Below are 18675 nucleotides of genomic sequence, written 5' to 3' on the forward strand. Positions count from 1 at the left end.
ATTAAAGGTGTCTTTTACAGTTCAGTAGCGCAGCCGGTTCTTGCTGCAATCGGTGTATCAGCTTAGCCCTTCCTTCTCTGGGCTGGCTGCTCAGCTGTCAGCTAATTGCCAGCTCTCATCTCTCTCCACAGTTACCAGCTGTTCCTGATCATGTTCGTCTGACCTGCCTACTTAAAGCTGTCCAGCTCACTTCACCTCTGCCTTCGCCTTGGTCACATCACAAGAAACCATCTCCTGCGGTTCTGGTTAGACTGGCTTGCTGACATCCCTTCTGGCTCCTTATCCTGCTTGCTGTTGCTCTACTTGGATCGCTGACTTCTAGCCTGGCTGATTACCCGATCTGGTTATTGAACTCTGGCCTGGCCGACTACTCAATTCGGTTACTGGACTCTGGCTATGCTTTGACTACGCTTTTACTATTTACCTTTTTATTTAATAAACAAGTGTGATTTAATTGTACTTCTGTCTCGGGCTGATTCATGGTTTCTGACAGTATTTCATCCTTTAACTTCTGCTCCACCGTTTTGGTGGAGCACATTTTGAGTCACGTTAACTCATTGAAAAATGTGGACTTCAGAAGGTTAAGGAACAGTTTGTGGAGATACCTGAAATCCTGCCTGATCAGCAGGCCCGGCAATGGGCTGGTGTATCTGACGTACTATGTCTCACAGTAGATGCTATGAAAGACTCTATCATTTAAGCCTTATGTCTTATGCTTCGTCTAGAGCATTCTCGCAGATTTATGTGGCTGAAATATTGATTAGCCGAAACACCGTGTGAAAGCTCTTAGCCAGTTTGTTTCCCTTCCTGGGGTACAGCTATTTAGAGTGAATAAGTACATCCAAAAGACCTCCTAATAGGGTAAAGCTCTCTTTACCAGTAAAAATAGGTTCAAACATTTCTCCTTTTTATCGTGCTGCCTCTCCTATGCCTGAGGCATCTGCCTCTAGGCAGTCTCGATGGCCTCAACAGTCAGGTTCAAGGGGAAGTCCCCAAGGGCAGCACCAGGATCTTGGGGCAGAAAGCCCACAAAGCAGAATGCTAAAGCCTTCTCAGGAAGGGGCACCCCCACTCGTTCGGGTGAGGGGAAAGGTCCTGTGATTCTTAAGTTCTGGCAGGAACAATGTCAAAACAGATGGATTTCTGCAATTTTGTTTCTCTAGATTACAACTAGAGTTATGAGAGGCCAGATAGCTCAGTCAGTAGAGCATCAGACTTTTTGATCTGAGGGTCCAGGGTTCGGGTCCCTGTTTGGATGCTGCCTGTTGGGTCCTTGAGCTGCTGATAGGGCAGTCTTTATGCAAGAGTGTCCTTCTCCTCAGAGAATGTTCCTAAGGATCCAGAGAAAAAAAGTCTCTGGCCTCTGGATCAGTTATCCCAGTCGGTGACATCAGAGGTTCCCTTAGTGGAACAAGGGGTTTTGGCTCAAACCCTTTAAGGTTCCAGAACCAAACAGAGGTAAGACCCATTCTAGATCTCGAAGATCTGAATCGGAACTTAAACATCCGATCCTTTTATAATTAGATCGGCTGTGTCCATCCTGCAAGGAGGGGAGTTGCATATCTCAGTTTTTCAAATTTTCCCGCTTACCAGATATTTCTGCGGTTTGAAATATAAAATTATCTTTTTGGTTGTGACCCTGCCGTTCGGCTTAGCCACAGCACCAGATTCTGACACTTCCTTTAGCCAGATTAAGGGCTCAAGGCATAGCGGTCCTAGCATATTAGAAGATCTTCTTTTAATACATCATTTAGTCTCAGGTCTAAAACCAGAGTCTGATCTCAGCCGTAAATATCTGAAAATCTCTAGGTTGAATACTTAAGCTAGGAAGATTCTCCTTAAAACCATCTAGAAGATTACAGTACTTGGGGGCTGGTTATAGATACTGTACATAAGAAGGTATTCTTACCCCAGACAAGAATCTGTTTCCATTGTAGGACTAATTCAACTTATCAAAACAAAGGAAGATTCCTTCATTCGGCTGTGCATGAGATTTTCAGGGGAAATGGTGGCCTCCTTCAAGGCCGTCCCTTACGCGCAATTTTATTCAAAAACTGTTTCAGGACACCATCCTGTCGGTCTGGAATAAAAGATTCAAGCCTTGTTTGTTTCCAATACGCTTGGCTCCCAACAGAAGTCAGAGCCTAAATTGGTTGTTCTCCAGCAAAAGGCAAAATCTTTATCCTGGAAGATGTTAACAGATTCCAGCCTTCTAGACTGGGGAACAGCCCTGGAAGAAGAGTCTGTCCAGGGGAGATGGTCCAGGTTAGAGGACCTTGCCTATCAACTTTTTGGAAGTTTTGGGCAGTACATCTGGCCCTAGAATCTTGGACGGTCAGACTACAGGACTGTCCTGTCAGGCTTCAGTCTGACAAGGCCACGGCGGTAGCTTACATCAATCGGCAGGGGGCACGAAAGGTTGTGCAGTCCAAAAATAGGTGAATAATGTTCTAGCTTGGGCAGGACACAACATTCCTTGCCTATCGGCAATTCTCATTTTTAAGGTGTACTTGAGTCGCCAAAAATGTATTTCCGGGAAAATTATCTCTTCACCTGACATCTTCCTAGCGATATGTCAGAGATGGGATATTCTGGACATGGACCTATTCGTGTCCAGATTCATCGACAACTCTGTGTCGAGAACAAGGGGTCCGCTAGTAGGTGGAACAGATGCATTAGTCTTCCCATGGGATCAGTTTTCACTGATCTATGCATTTCCTCCATCTCTGCTAATTCCGCGCCTTCTCTGCAGGATTAAGCAGCAACAAAAGGAGGTGATTCTGGTGGCCCCAGCGGGTCCCAGAAGATTTTGATTTACTGAGATCAAGATGGCAGTAGGAGTCCTTCGGAAAAATTTAACAAGTTTGACTTTTGAATCCCACTCTATAAAAGATCGTGGGTGATCTCATTAGGTAGTGTCTACTTTGATGCCAGGAAGCCGGCTTCCAGAATCACTTACTATAAAGTCTGGAAGGCATATGTTTCTTGGTGTGGATCCAGGGGTTGGCACCCCGGGAAGTAAGTCTTAGGCAGGATTCCTGATTTCCTGCATATGGGATCTGTAATGAAGCTGGCCTTGACTTCTATCAAGAGCCAGATCCCGGCCTTGTCTGTGTTTTTCCTATGGCCTCTTGCTTCCCACTCTTGGTGCGTAGCTTATTCAGGGGTTAACACTGTTTATTCCCCCTATCAAGGCACCTCTAAATCCTTGGGATTTAAAATAGGTCTTATTGGCTCTGCTGAATCAGCCATTTGAACCTTTCGAGAAATTTCCTTGGTTCTTTTGACAAGAAAGATAATCTTTTCTGGTTGCCATTTCTTCTGCTAGAAGAGTATCAGAACTAGTGGCTCTGTCTTGTAAGAGCCATATTTCATCATGCATAAGGATGATGTGGTTTTATGTCCTCATCCTGAATTCCTACCAAAAGTGGTAACAGGTTTTCATTTAAGCCAAGTTGTTGTTCTTCCTTCTTTCTCCCCAGAGCTTTAATCTAGGGAAGAGAAGGCACTACATTATCTTAATGTAGTAAGAATGATCGGAGTCTATTTAAAGGCGACCGCTCAGGTTCGCAAAACACAGGTTTTGTTTGTACTGCCAGAGGGTCCAAGATGTGGACAGGCAGGGTCAAGATCCACTATTTTCCAAATGGATTTGTCAAGTGATTGTTCAAGCTTCAGCTTAAAGAAAATTCTTCCTTCTCAGATTAAGAGCACACTCATCCAGGGCGATTAGTGCATCTTGGGTGGTGCATCGTCAGACCTCTATGGCTCAGATCTGTAAGGCCATGACTTGGCCTTCGGTTCTTACGTTTATCAAATCGATATTAAAGGTCATGAGGTTATTGCCTTCGGGCGCTGTAGACTGCAGGCTGCAGTATGAGTCCTCTGGCCTCCTGTTTTTGTTCTGTCCCCCCCCCCCCCCCCCTCAGTTGCCATTGCTATGGGACATCCCACATCCCACACAGTAATTACTATGGCTCTTTTTCCCCTGATGTAAGAAAAAATTGGATTTTTAGAACAGCTTACCTGTAAAAATCATTTTCTTTGGACCCCAAAGAGGTGGCTTTGCATTCCTTGGAGGTAATCCGGGCTCTGCGAGTGTATCTGTCTACTACGGCTCCTTTTCGAAGGTCGCACTCGCTGTTTGGATCGGTGGCTGGTCCGAAGAAGGGACTGGCGTTCTCATCTGCCACCATCTCTTGGTGGATCAGACAGATTCTAGTTCAGGCTTATGCCATAAGGGGATGGGCGCCTCCCTTTCCTGTCACGGCGCATTCTACCAGGGCAATTGGTGCCTCTTGGGCTTTCCAGCATCAAGCGTCCGTTTCCCAGGTGTGTAAGGCAGCGACCTGGTCATCTTTTCACACTTTCACTAAATTTTACAAGGTTGATGTGAGCACATCTTCAGATGCTTGCTTTGGCCGCAAGGTTTTGCAGGTAGCTGTTTAAGGTTGCAACACCTCTGTTGAGGAGCTCTGGTTGTTATGGGTGGAGTTGTTTGCTGTTCCCACCCCTCGTTTTCTTTGACACTGCTTTGGGACGTCCCTAATGTCAAGAAGAGCTGCTGTGTCAGTCAATGAACGATGAAGAAAATAGGATTTTTGTACTCCCCTTAAAATCCCTTTTCTCTGAAGTTCATTGATGGACACAGCACCCACCCCTCCTATTTCTGTTTGTACTGCTTTTGACGAACTGAGCTGCTGGATGCAGTGTGACGGGTTATAGCCAGTAGGACCACCCCCTGGTCCAAACTGTGCAAGTGTTGCTGTTTTTAACTTTCTGCCTAGTCCTCTCCTAAAGGGGCTATATAACCCTAAGGTCAAGAAGAGCTGCTGTGTCCGTCAATGAACTTCAGAGAAAACGATTTTACGGGGCGTATAGAAATCCTATTTTTACTACTTTAACAATGCATTCCGTCACAGTACATGCAGCTAGAGAGGTCAGCAATGGCTTTTAATTTTCTTTTAAGAAAATATTAATAATTTAATGTCCATAGTCTATACACTGGTGTAATTTTATCATTAAGTACCCAGTTCTTATCTAAAATAAACCAGTCCTATACATATTGGTATTTTAATGAATATTATGGTACTAAACGTGTCCACATGTTGTAAGCTTTGACTATTGGTTTAGATTGTAGCCCTGATCTACGAGCAGGATTTGGGTCCAATTTGAAGGAGTCAGGGTTCAATGCAAGTGGAAATTGCGCTTTTGTTGAATGGTTTGCCTGACATCTTTTGCCAGGTGTTGAGGTGCCTTTGGATACTTGTTTGACATTTAGACTATGATTTATATTTAAGACATTGTATTTCTCAGGAGTGTGTTATAATAAAATCCTTTGGTTTTTTTTTTTTTTGTTTTGTTTTTCCAGCTTGAGCAGTTTAATATGATTGAAAATGCAATTAGCTCCAACAGTCTGTACAGTCCTTGCTCAACCCTTAACTACTCTCAGGCAGCTATGATGGGACTGACAAGCAGTCATGGTAGCTTACAGGACTCTCAGCTAAATTATTCCAGTCACAGCAACATACCCAACATCATTCTCACAGGTATGTATTTTACAGCTGTGCTTTTTCCATGCTCTGTAAAATTTTTAATCTTGCTTCATGTGTTCCATGTTGCATTTGATAATATTTCAGAGTGATTTTTATGAAAATATGCATGGTTATGTTTTTTGTGTTACAGTTACAGGGGAGTCTCCTCCAAGCTTATCAAAAGAACTTACCAGTACACTGGCTGGTGTAGGAGATGTGAGCTTTGATTCTGATTCACAGTTTCCTTTGGACGAACTGAAAATTGACCCTTTGACATTGGATGGTCTGCACATGCTGAATGATCCAGATATGGTCTTGGCTGACCCTGCCACAGAAGACACTTTCAGAATGGACCGACTGTAGACTATATATTCCCATATTCAACAATATGATGCCCTTTTTTCAGCTGAGCATAAAAAGTTCAGCAGGTCAGCCATGTCCAAGGCAACCGCTGAGAGGTATCGCTCTGTGATGTGCAATGAGTACAATCTTGTTGTCCCAAGCTTGCAATGCTGCAAATCCATCATTGTGCACCATGTTTAGACCCTGTAATTCACTCATTGCAACCGGATGAAGGACTACATTATGCATTTACCAATTTCATCACAAACGTTTCCTTGTGCAGGATTGCCCCACTACAATTTGACATGGGGATTATTTTGACTGAGACTAGGAAATGAAGGCTGTGGTTATGTTAAGTTCCAGGCCTTTACAAAGGATACATTGCTGCAGCCAGATTTTTTAAACAGCGGTAAATAGAAGGCTGGACTTGCTTACTCCCAAGGTGATTAAATTCATTGTCACAGAAAATGTGCCATCAATCCTTCAGGCAGTCTTCACAAGTTTAAAAAGCTAGTCCTAAATTCAATGGTGTTTTTGTGCCGGAGCACACCCAAGTATGGTGACCGAAGGAGACAATGAAATTGCATCTGCAGCATGCATGTGATATTCTACAAGTTGTTTGTTTTTTGTTTTTTTACTCCACATTTCGAAATTATATATTTTGTCACTTTTTTTGGTTGTTGGCTGTATTGCGCTCACAAGGTCTGTCAGCCATCTTTTAAGTACTGCTATTTATTTATTTTAAAAAAAATATTTAATTATTTCAACATGTAGAGCAGAGGTTTGAGACCCCTGATGTAGAGTTTATAGCCTATTGCCAACAAAAACATTCAGCATTTTTTAGATGTTTATGCAAACTGGAAATGCAATTATCGCAATCATTGAAAAGGGAATGCAGTATACCTTTTACTATCCAAGTCATTCACTCTAGAAAATCTGTGATATGCCTAATCTTAAAAGAATATGAAAAATAACAAAAAATAGACCAGCAAACAGAATTTGTAAATTAATTGCTGTGTCAGTCTTGCTTCTAGATGTCAGAGTGGATACAGCAGTGTACTACCTTTTTTTTTTTTTTTTCCCTCTTTTTATTTGCTAATAAAACGAACAGGGCTTGCTTCTGCATATTTTATTGTAACTCACTTCTCATCTGCATTAAAAGAAGTGTTTGTTACTCTATGGGCAAAAGGTCTTGGATAGGATACATTGGTCATTGTCAGCTGGCTTTCAGTTTTGTTTTGCAAAGAAAACCTAAAAACATTTGCAAACTAAACTCTATCAGGTTTTGGACCCAGTTCTGTATTATATCAGTTTAAAAATTAAAAGCACTGCCGTGAAATTATTTATTTTTTTAAGTGGGTAAGAAACGTCCTCAAACAAATTTTTCGTTCTGTCAAACAGGGTGGAGACAGCTACCAGCTTTGAAATAGTGTGAAATCCGCATGTATGAATTGTATGCTTTTAAATATGTACTCATTGTAGCTTTAGAACAAAAATGCTATTGCTAACGGAAACGCCTTACCGTGAAATTTGGAAGCATCCAACATCTTGTTTTTATGGTTTTGGCTGAAGTAACAATCTTTAACAAGGGCCCTTGCATCCACTGATTTTAATCTTGTTTTACCAGAGATCTCACAAAGATTGCTCATGGCAGAAAAAAAATTATTTCCACACATTCAATACCGTAAATTTGTTTGTGGAAGCACACCACTTTTTATTTACCTTCAGAATCCTGTATACAGAACTTAAATAATCAACAATATAGGTTTATATAAGCCTTCTATCAAGCAATCGCCATGCTTCCTTTCCGACTCAGACGGTTGATGAGTGGGATTGGAGGTTGTAGTCTAATAGCATGGGACCTCCAGCAGAAATAGATCTGAGTGTAAACCACCATAATTGGGATCACGGCATGTGAACATTGACAGATCAAATACCACCTATAAACACATTCAGAAAAAAATTGCAGTTTCTCCACATATAGCATTGTTGCAAAAATGTCTTTATGCATATTTGTATGCAAGTTCAAGTGTGTATGTCTGTATATTTTGTAAATGGCAAATCCAGTCACATCACAGGAATGTTTGTGTATAGATTGAGTGCTTTCTATTGAGCTTGGAGATGTAAGCACTCTTGGTTGTTCTCATTGGTGCAAGAAATGTACTTTTGTTTAGTAGCACCAAAGCCAAAATTATAAGTGTTCCAACTGTTCTGAAGGTGGTTCATGCTTTTACTATAAATATACTATTTGATATTTTTTTATTAAATAAAAAAAAAAAAATCTGAGCCTTGAGTAATTATGACCATTTTGGATGTAAAAATGTCTTGCCCATTTGGTTTGTGATCAAAGGCTCTTCAAGAATCGGCAGTCCAGTGCAGATTTGACATGTCTTGTTAAACTGTGTTTTTACTATTCTAGACTTAGGCTGGCCATAGATGAAGTTGATCTAATGGAGGAATCTGTTTTCCTTTTTCTTTTTTTTTTTTTTCTTCTATTTCTTTTTTTTTTTATTATTCAGCCCGCTGACTGAGCAAAAAGAAAAAAAACACATCTGCGCCCAGCTTCACATGTAGCATCTCTTGTAGCTAAAATTTGCTTGCCCACAAGCCACTCTATCTGATATTTGGTGGTGCAGTTACTTAAGACCTGCAAACATTTTATTTTCTTATGTAAAACTAGCACATGTCCAAAGCTGGTGATGCACATTACAGTGTAATTGTACGGTCTCCTTTAGATATACCAACAGCTAAGAAGAAGAGGTTCAAACCATTTAAAAATAAACTGAATGGATTCTTTAGGTATGTTTTTGCACTAAACCGTTGGTAAATTCAAAGAAAATTGTATAGAGCTTATATGATCATCATGTAATGTGTATTGCCATCTTAAGGATGTAGTTGAAGCAAAAAAAGCCATTTCATTAATTGACCTGATATCAACTTGATTCTTGACATTCAAGAAGTTTTGTGATTTATTACGAATACATTTAGCTGTTGCTAACTTTTCCTCTTTCCAGCATCATTTGCAGTGAAAGGTAACAGGGGAAAAAAAAGCTTTATAGTAATTGTTTTTTCTTTTACCCATAAAATAGTGACAGTCATGTCTTACCTTTCTCAGTGAAACAGATGTATTTGATAACAAACACTTGCATTAAACTTGAGCATTTCAAAATGGTCTATTACATACTAATGCTTCAGAATATTATAGCATGAGCTCTTTCAACATAAAAGGGTAAAATAAATATATATGTGTGTATATATATATATATATATATATATATATATATATATATATATATATATATATATATATATGTATATATGTTTGTTTAAAACTATGCAGTCACTAGGCTTGTTGCCAAGTGTGTTCATTTTTAATGTTGCCTGTGGTGTTCTATAAAAAAAAACATAAAATACAACCAGGTTTTCTTTCTCCGATCCATGGCATTGTTTCTTTTAGAACAGAAAGTAATAGACCTATATCCTTCAAGAATCCTGCCATTTTTTACACTTCTGTTTAATTTTCTATTGATTTGCCATCTAGTACCAACCAAGTTTGCATAAACTGTATAGACTTTCCTGTCTTGCGCACAGGTACATAAATACTGTTGCATCCTGCAAGGTCCACACATTGGTGATTATTGAAGCTGAACCCTGGGATACACAAATATTGTATAAATACAAGAGGTATGGCTTTTCCTTTCCTGAATATTGGAGTGCTTTGTGTATTTCTTTCAGATCGGCACAGCAACCCAGCATGAAGCTTTGCCTCTGCAGGGGTTTCCTGTAGTAAAGACCAGTCACTGCTGATCTCTCTGCTTGTGCAGTATGCACTTCTGCCTGTAGTTAGAGTATCTGCTTGGCCCCTCCCATAGCCTTGCTCTCGGCACAGTGATGAAGTCATTGCAACTTTTACAATGTGGTACTTGAGTTTGTAAAGGCATTTGGTGCACATAAAGTGGACTTGTATACTTGATGGCTATTGATGAATATATTTAAATTAAACTTATTGTGCCCGGAGTTCAGCTTTAACACAATGTGAAGATGAACTCAAATATGCAGAAATCTATAGTTTGTCTTCAATGACCCTGCCCAAGAGAAACATTTCTATTTACTCTTATTCACATTTATCTGAGTTTTTTCCTTTGAAACAGAAAAGAATTAACACCATGGCTAACAGAGGAAAGCTGATTGGAGAAAAGCCAATTTAGCACTGATATTTAAAGAGCCAAAATGCATACCTGGGAATTAGACCAGTTAGCCTAACATCAATCGTATGCAAGCTCTTGGAGGGGATGATAAGGACTTCAAGATTTTAGTAATGAAAACGGAATCGGCATTAATCGGCACGGTTTCATGAATAATCATTCTTGCCAAACCAATCTATTAACCTATGAAGGGGTGAGCTGCCATCTAGATAAAGGAAGGCCCATAGACGTGTATCTGTCTTTTGCAAAATTTAAAGGAAGGCCCATAGACGTGTATCTGTTTTTTGCAAAAGCATTCAATACAGTTCCCCATAAATGTTTACTGTACAAAGTAAGGTCCATTGGCATGGACTATAGGGTTGACTACATGGATTGAAAGCTGGCTACAAGGACGAGTTCAGAGGGTATTGATAAATGGGGAGTACTAAGTATGGTCTGGGTGGAAAGTGGGGGTCCCCCAGTGTTCTGTCTTGGGACCAATCCTATTTAATTTAATCATAAACAACCTGGATAATGGGGTGAAAGGTAAATCTCTGTATTTGCGGATTATACTAAAGCTAAACAGGCTAATAAATTCTCTGCAGGATGTGGAAACCCTGCAAGTAGATCTGAACAAATTAATGGGGTGGGCAACTACATGGCGGTACCTGGAGAATGCTGCCCAGTTCTGGGCACCAGTTCTCAAGAAGATTGTGCTGGAAATGGAGCCAGTACAGAGAAGGGCAACAAAACTAATAAAGGAACTGGAGTATATTAGTTATGAAGAAAGGTTACAAGCACTGAACTTATTCTCTCTTGAGAGGGGATATGATTTAAGTTTAAAAATACTGTACTGGTGACCCCACAATAGGGATATAACTTTTCTGCAGAAGGGAGCTTAATAAGACACATAGCCACTCATTAAAATTAGAAGAAAAGGGGTTTAACCTTAAACCGCGTAGAGGGTTCTATACTGTAAGAGCAGCAAGGATGTGGAATTCCCTTCCACAGGCAGTAGTTTCAGCATGGAGCATCAATAGTTTCAAGAAACTATTAGATAAGCACCTGAACAACCACAACATACAGGGATATACAATGTAATACTGACATAAAATCACACACGTAGGTTGGACTTGTCTTTTTTTTTTTCAACCTCCCCTACTATGTAACCATTCTAGGAGTCAGTCCACTGCAGCTGTGATCAACATCTATTGCAGGCATCATGCCTATCTGCCAATACACAACTTTGCCTAAATCTGAATAGTGCATAATCCTAAACCTGATGCAGTCTCGTGTTTTCAGTCCAGATCATACTGAACAGCACAAGACGCTGTTCCGAGCTAGCCTTCATATTCCTTACTGCTCCTGTATGGTGAATAATGTAAAAAGGAACATAGTAAATCGTTTCTCCTCACAGAGAAACACCACTGCATTCACACATAACAATTCGGCATACAGTATGCTGTCATTAGCCATAGTATTCCATCAATGTGTAAAGGAAAAGTTGGGCTTTTTCTCACCTAGATGAAACTGGCTGTATGGAATTATTGTGTACCACATAGGACACAGCAGCAGTGATCACTTTTGTAGACTAGGGGGCCGATCTATGATGCTTGGTGAGTCTTCTCAGAGGATGGGCATCGCCAGGTTGAGTATGTAGCATAGCGCTCTTCGTAGAAAATTACGATGCACACAGTAGGGAAGGTGGGGACCATTGGAGAAAAGCACCACCAAGCCCCAGAGGCAAAAGCAGATGGGACAAATGGGTACGGCTGGAGATCACATGGTGTTTGCTTTATATGCTGAGCAAGCATTAGTCTGCATCAATTTTGTGCTTTTAGAGGAGGAAGCATTTGTCAATTCTCTTGATCTATTTAGGATCCTGTGACACTGCTCAATCCTATACACACACACACGCGCTGCTGGATTTATTCGCCACCTAATGGGCAAAAAAGGGGGGGGGGGTTCTTGGTTGTACTTTGATGCTGCCTCTACGTATCCTGATGCCTTTGGCACTAGTCCACAAATGCCTTTTGGTAAATGCATTCCAGGCAATCTAATATATCTAGTATATGCTCCTTCAACCTGATTGTGGAGGAAAAAAATGGCAAAAGTGAATGTTATTGATAAGTTATAATATTAAAATTTTAGTACCATCTACAATCTCTAGTTAGAGAAGTCAGTTTCACCATTTCTAACTAAGCAAAACTGACCCTTCAAGCATTAAGTAACGGGGATAAAATTACCAATTCTTTCAGCATTTAGGCACATCAAAATATTCAATGGATCTGTATAGCTCTCAATCTCAAATACTGGTGTTTTTAAGGTAAGAAACACAAAAAAAAGTTGTTTAAATCATATTCTGTGGTGCGTTAATGGCTTTCAGGTAAAGCCTTTTAAGGTATTTTCCTTTTTTGAGTTCTAGTGTACCAAAGTACTTTGTTTTTTTCCTTACAAAGGCATTAACTTAGGCTTGAATTGAAAACATGCAATTGAAGTCCACAGTTGCTGACCTCTTCTGGTCTTTTGCACTCAGTAATTTTCAGTCACTTAATGTGAATTGGAGCTTCTAACTTATCTCTCTAATAATTCAAAGTATTGAAACCAGTTGGTCAGCTAGACAACTGGCATTTATAGATGGTGAGCAAGGCCAACCTTCACATTTCTCTTGTTATATGTTTAAATTTGTTCTAAAGGCAACGTTTTTTAACTTCATGCGTTTCCTACCATTTTCTGTGTGCCCACTCGCTAAATATTTACCTGAGTCCTGTATCGATCAAGCGCTATTCTTTCCCTTTTCACACTCGCCAAATTTGGCCAAAAACAGCGGGATCCATTTTCTCTTGCTGCTATCAAATCCATTGGGAAGGAGGCAGTACCAAGCTGCATTGTGCGTGTCAGTGAACGCACATAGCCCTGCTCAAGAGTAAGCCTGCAGATGCTGCCTACATAGGAAGCAGCTTCCTGCTGTAGCGCACAGAAAAGAGGAGTCATTGAGAGCGCCAGTGGAGGACCAGAAAAGAAGGTGCAGGGCTGCTTTGTGCAGTACCATTGCACAGAGCAGCTAAGTATACAATGTTTTTGTTATTTTAAGGTGGGGGGGACTTTACAGCCTCTTTAATTTAAAGGTCCAGGCAAAATTGTTTGAGGGGAGGGGTGAGTTAGAGAGAACATTCTTTTATTAAAAGCTAGGTTTCAATTGCTGCCTGTACTCTGAGTCATTTTCAATCACTCCAAGCTAGTGACCAGAGTCAAAAGGGAAAGAGAAATTCATGGCAGTTCTCTCAAATATAGATGTAGGACAACTTAAGCAGAGTTATAGTAGAGTGGGTAGTTGATGTAACCACTGTGATGTGTTTATTGCGGTCTGTGCCTTCCTGTCCTTGTGGTCTCCATTCCCCCAATTGTTCTGGTGTCATGGGTATGCAATTCCAAAACCTGTCCAATTTTCTAACCCTTTCTCATCCTATGCATTTAAAGTCTTTAACAGCTACAGTAATTAGCATGTACAATTATTGAGTCCATCTGAATAAGAGATGGAGATTATACTGTGCTAATATCTGCCCTTTAAAATTGCAATGTCAAATAACTCCTGTACAGGTATTGGAATTTTACTTCCATATTTATTTTGGAAAAAAAAAAACTTGCATGTTAGGGCTACCTCCATATTAGGAAAAAAAAAAAGAACTTGTGTACTAAAGCTACATATCCTAAATGGGCTTATTTTTCTTGACAATGGAAGAACAAGTCTTTCATTTAAAATTGTGAACAATATACAATGAAAAAAAACACTAATAGATCTGTATGTGCAAAGGGTAATTTTAAGAGGACCTTGAGTATTTCAAAGAGTATAAAGATGTGAATTGTAATTAAACTGTGATAACCCCATTAAGCAAATCAAACCAGGCAAAGTTTCTTTGCCTTTTATTATCCCAGGATATAAATGTTGCCTGTATATAATTTCCTAGTTAAATGCATTAGAGGCTGGTGTGGCTGTGTCCATGCTGCATTTGCAAAGGTTTAATTTTCTATATTTCATCTTTTTTTATTTTAATTTTTTTTTTTGCCTGTGTGCCCAAATATTTTCTATGGCCTTCTTTAAGGAAATCTGTCTGAGCACGGACTGAATAATCAGTGGGTGAGGGCTTTAAGAGCCAGAAGATGGCTGATTCTGTTAATGATAGTGCCCTATAACAGGCTTGAAAGTCTCCTTTTACAAATCTACACCCAAAAAAGAGGGTGGGACCTGCAGTTTGTGTTTTTATTATGCCTAATTTTAGGAAGGACTATTTGCATAGTGGCCACAGGGAACCTAGGGCCTCATGCACACGGACGTTTTTACAGCCACTTTTTTTAGCTTTTTTTGCAGCTTAAAAACGGCTGTCCATGTTAGTCTATGGCTTCATGCCCACCTAGGCGTTTTTGAGCTGCAAATGGCATAGGCGTTTTTAAGCTGTAAAAAAAAACCCAGGACCAGTGCGTTCCGTGGCGTGGAGCTAGAGCTGTAAAAACGCGAATCGCGGGAAAACGCGCAACATATTTTCTTTGTTTTCTGAGTGCTATAGCCAAGAGATGTGTTTCTTAAAAAAACGCTACTTAACGCTAACGCTAAAAAACGCGCAAAAACGCCAATGCAAAACGCGGTAAAAATCACGTTTTTAACAACGATTTTTCCAGGCATCGGAGCTAGCTTTGCAGCCAGTTTTTTAAAACGTCCGTGTGCATGAGCACTAAAAATCAAGTTTATTATGTTCTGCAAGAACTAAATTTAGGTTTCTTTTTAGTGGCGAAATTTTTTTTTCATATGAACATTACATATTTGCCATTTTCAGCCAGATGGAGCACTATGCCCAGAAAGCATGTTTTGTTTTTTCAGGGAGCCGTTATGCTAAGAATGCATCTTTGTGAAGCAAACTCATAGACAGTATAGAGCTAGAGAATTACCAGAAGTTGCCACAAAGCATGCAGCCAGCCTGGACTTTCTTACTACAAGGCCCAGTATCATTTGCAGATGTGATAAATGCTTAATTTTAACCTAATGATTTTTTTTTTACAAACACTTACAATTATATATAGAATTTATTTATACATTTACAAGCTTGAAAATATAGAAAAATACATCTTACCAAAAGAACATGGTTTTGTTTTTGGAATGGGTTTTATTTTACATCCTATATAGATGCAAATTAATTTGCCACTGGCTTTCTGCAAATAGTACAGCCAGAAAAGGATATACAAGAATAAACTCCTTTTCCATCCAGTATCAATTGAGCAGTATATATGTAATATATATTTATAAGTTCTAAATCCAGGCAAATTGAAAAATACACAGTTAAAAATACGTATAATGAACTCTTTACCTGCCTAAAGATTTGTCTTTCAGTTAAGTTTTTGTATTATGATACAGGTTTCCTTGCCAGACAGATCTGGCTTTACAATTCTCTACGTAGTTTAAGCGAGACAGAAAATGGCAACATCACACTGATCAAGGCATAACTCTGCTCTCTCCTCTGATCAGTGAGTTCCCATGTTATTTTGAAAGTACAGTGTAATGCACTGGCTTAAAGTGCTTACTGTTAATCCCTGTTTAAAGTCTGCAGTGCTTGAGATTTCAGGAAGCTAAAATTAATGGCAGCTTTGGGTGCACCAGCCCAACTGTATTTCAAAATTAATATAATTCCTAATAAATACATAATTGTTTAGTTGCTAGTTATTTGCCAATATCTGAGTTTTAAAGTGTAATGCCACTATTAGTAGAGTTACAGGTCAAACTGTATTCAGCTCCACTTTGCCTTGTAGATTACTCAATACCAAAACAGTCTCTTCTTCAAAATATATTCAATCCTGGACTTATGGCAGAAATTGAAAAGTTAATCTGCACTTTTATTAATACTGCACAGTTTGATAACAGGATTATGTTTTTCTCTAAGTGTGCTGAAATAAGTCATAGGCTATTTAGTTGAGCGATTTATAAGAATGGTGCTATTGGCCAATGGTATCTATTCATGCACTGTGTATAGTTTCTCATGCATTCAGTGGCTCCAGAAATACCCAAGTGTTAACAGGGCTAACTCAAATTTTCTTGATTCAGAAAACATATCTCTTTTATTAAATAAAAGTACTGTGCATTCTTTTATTCAGGTCCATCAACTTTTTGGCAGATTTTTTTTGTCACAATACCACTTGTAGAACTTTAAAAAGAAAAGGCACAAAACTAAAATGCAGAGATGGTTAGAAAATTGTGGAACAGATCTCCGCATGCATGTTGCTTGCGGTTACATATGCATTTAGCTGCACAAAAAAATGCACGTGTGAATAGAGCCATAAAAAGTACTTTTAAACAATAATTTTCTTTGATTTCTATTGAGCAGGATGAGGATTGATTTTTGGTGGGGTCTTCCATTTTGTCTTCTCCGTTGGGAGAAAAAATGGGACAGCTTTTCAATGTTATAAATCCGTAATATTTTCAACAGTTTCTTTACATATATACTTATATTAGGCCAAGTGTACATGAAATGGAATAACCCAAGGGCTAAAACCGGTTAACTAACATTAAATTTTAATTCTTATGGGGAATTTCCTGAAAAAAATAGACAATTTTGCTTAATTACAAGCCCATATTCTTCCAGGCTATTAATGCATTAAAGTCCCTAATTTTTACCATACATGCCTGAGGTGCCTCCATATGCTTTTGTGATGCCTTTTGTGTTATCAGGCCAAGGTTACTAGTAATGGATTGTGCAAAACAGTTGGTTTCTATAAAAATAATTTTGGAGCTGTCACTGTTAACGGTTACTCTACTGATGTTTTAGATGTATTTTCTACAAAACCGTTTTCACAAGATAATAGTCCAGGCATACGCTGCTTAAGTATTTTGCATTTGTTTTTCCTTGTTTCTAGGGGTGGGTTGTTGGGCTGTATGGGTTAAAATGAAGACTGTTGAATATTGCCTACATTTGGAAAATGAATGGTAGTCTCATAGCTGTGGTATACCTGAATATAAAACTGAGATTTGATACAAAATGCAAATGGTAAACTATGTATTAGCATGAATGAGTAGAAGAGGAAGCTGCTTTACCTAAAATTATGCATCCCGCGTATTTATATAACTGTTGTATGTTGCATGTATGAAGTGGACTTGCATAGGCACCAGAGGAGGAAAGAGTGTCTGTGTTAATATCTGCTGCAACTGCATGCCAACAGAATCCTTTCTGCCATTTTTAGTATCCAAAAAGTGAAACGATTGGGGAAAGACAACTGTACAGTCACAACTTTGATATGTAATTCACTTATTTTATTTTTTACTTGGATGTGTGCCTGGAATAATGGAACAACTTTCTTTTTAATGCATCCATACCTGTAAAAAAAAAATCTTATGGAATCTGCAGAGCATCGGTATGCAATTTGCGTTCCTTTTAAACACATGATATGTCTTAAATGTAATAACTTGCAAAATTGTAAAAATTAAATATATATATATATATTTCTTTAAGAGACTATATAAAGAAAAACAAATCCACTCAAACCAGCATGGTACAAAATACCCAACTGTATGAGAAAAAAAAATTCAAAAAGGTCTGAATAAATATTCTAAATACCGAATGTTGATGTGTGAATGAAAATATTATTTTCCTATGACTATGAGCCTGTCACTGTGAGGTTGCTATGAGAGAGTCAATGTTTTACATGTTTGTTTAAGAAAAAAAAACAGTGCTAGTGTTGTATTATGTATTTTTAGTTTAATATTATTTATACCGCATAGGCTAGGCATGGATGCATGTGCATTTTCTATGCTGGCACAGCAACATAAATATCTGTGTATTATAAATTATTTTTACCTTTTTAAAAAAAGATCATTGTGTGAAATTTATATCTTGCAAAACAAACACTATATTGTGTCTTCATTTGTGTTTTTCTGTTTTTTTTTTTTGTTGTTTTTTTTTTGTTTTTGTTTTTTTGGTTTATTTTTATTTTAATTTTTTATGGGAAATGAAAGGGGTATTTGTTTTTACTGTGGTGTTGTTTGCCTAATTTGTAGGCTTCACAGATTAACAATAAAAAATACATAAAGGGAAGTTTTTTTTGTTTTTTGTTTGTTTTTTTTTATTCAACAGAGATTTTGCACTATGAAGGGTTTTGGTTATATTGGAGCTAGGTAAAACAAATCTTTAGGACTAGATCTGGCTGTTACATGAGTTGTAAATGAAAATATATGCTGACTTTATGGACACTTAGCATGCAACAAGTAAAGTCAGAACTTATGGTGTACATACAAGTTTTATATCGGTGACTCAAACGAATGAATCTTCTTGTATCCGCATTACAGTCAAGAAAGCAGTTACAGGTCTGCAATCAGCATGACAGTCAAGAATGCAGGTACAGGTCTGCAGTGCCAGGCTACATATTTGTTTGCATAGGTTTCCTTTAGGATCCATTCATACAAAGAACTGCATATAAACTTTTGTACTGTTCCTGTGCTATTTACATGCAGTTCTGTGCAGTGCAATTTCAGCCACGTTAATTTTTAATGTGTTGAGATCGCATTGCACTGCACCAAAAGTAGTGCATGCACTACTTGAGAAACATACTGCAACTGGATGGCATGGTCCTTTTTG

The 18675-nt window shown here is 38.7% G+C and overlaps 1 protein-coding gene across 4 annotated transcripts in view; it reads left to right on the forward strand.

Annotated features, from left to right (window-relative positions):
- The window catches only part of CRTC1 (CREB regulated transcription coactivator 1), a 286165-nt gene extending 277120 nt beyond the window's left edge, over window positions 1–9045 (forward strand). For all 4 annotated transcript variants that reach the window (XM_077475938.1, XM_077475939.1, XM_077475940.1 and 1 more), the window contains 2 exons: window positions 5372–5549; window positions 5686–9045. In XM_077475938.1, coding sequence (XP_077332064.1) covers window positions 5372–5549; window positions 5686–5897 — 390 coding nt within the window. In that variant the 3' untranslated portion in view covers window positions 5898–9045. The remainder of the gene's footprint in view (window positions 1–5371; window positions 5550–5685) is intronic.
- Window positions 9046–18675: the final 9630 nt, after the last annotated feature.

This window comes from Lithobates pipiens, unplaced genomic scaffold, assembly GCF_037356315.1.
Source record: "Lithobates pipiens isolate NorthernLeopardFrog02 unplaced genomic scaffold, aLitPip1_a1.2 Scaffold_13, whole genome shotgun sequence".
In the NCBI taxonomy this organism is placed as follows: domain Eukaryota; kingdom Metazoa; phylum Chordata; class Amphibia; order Anura; family Ranidae; genus Lithobates; species Lithobates pipiens.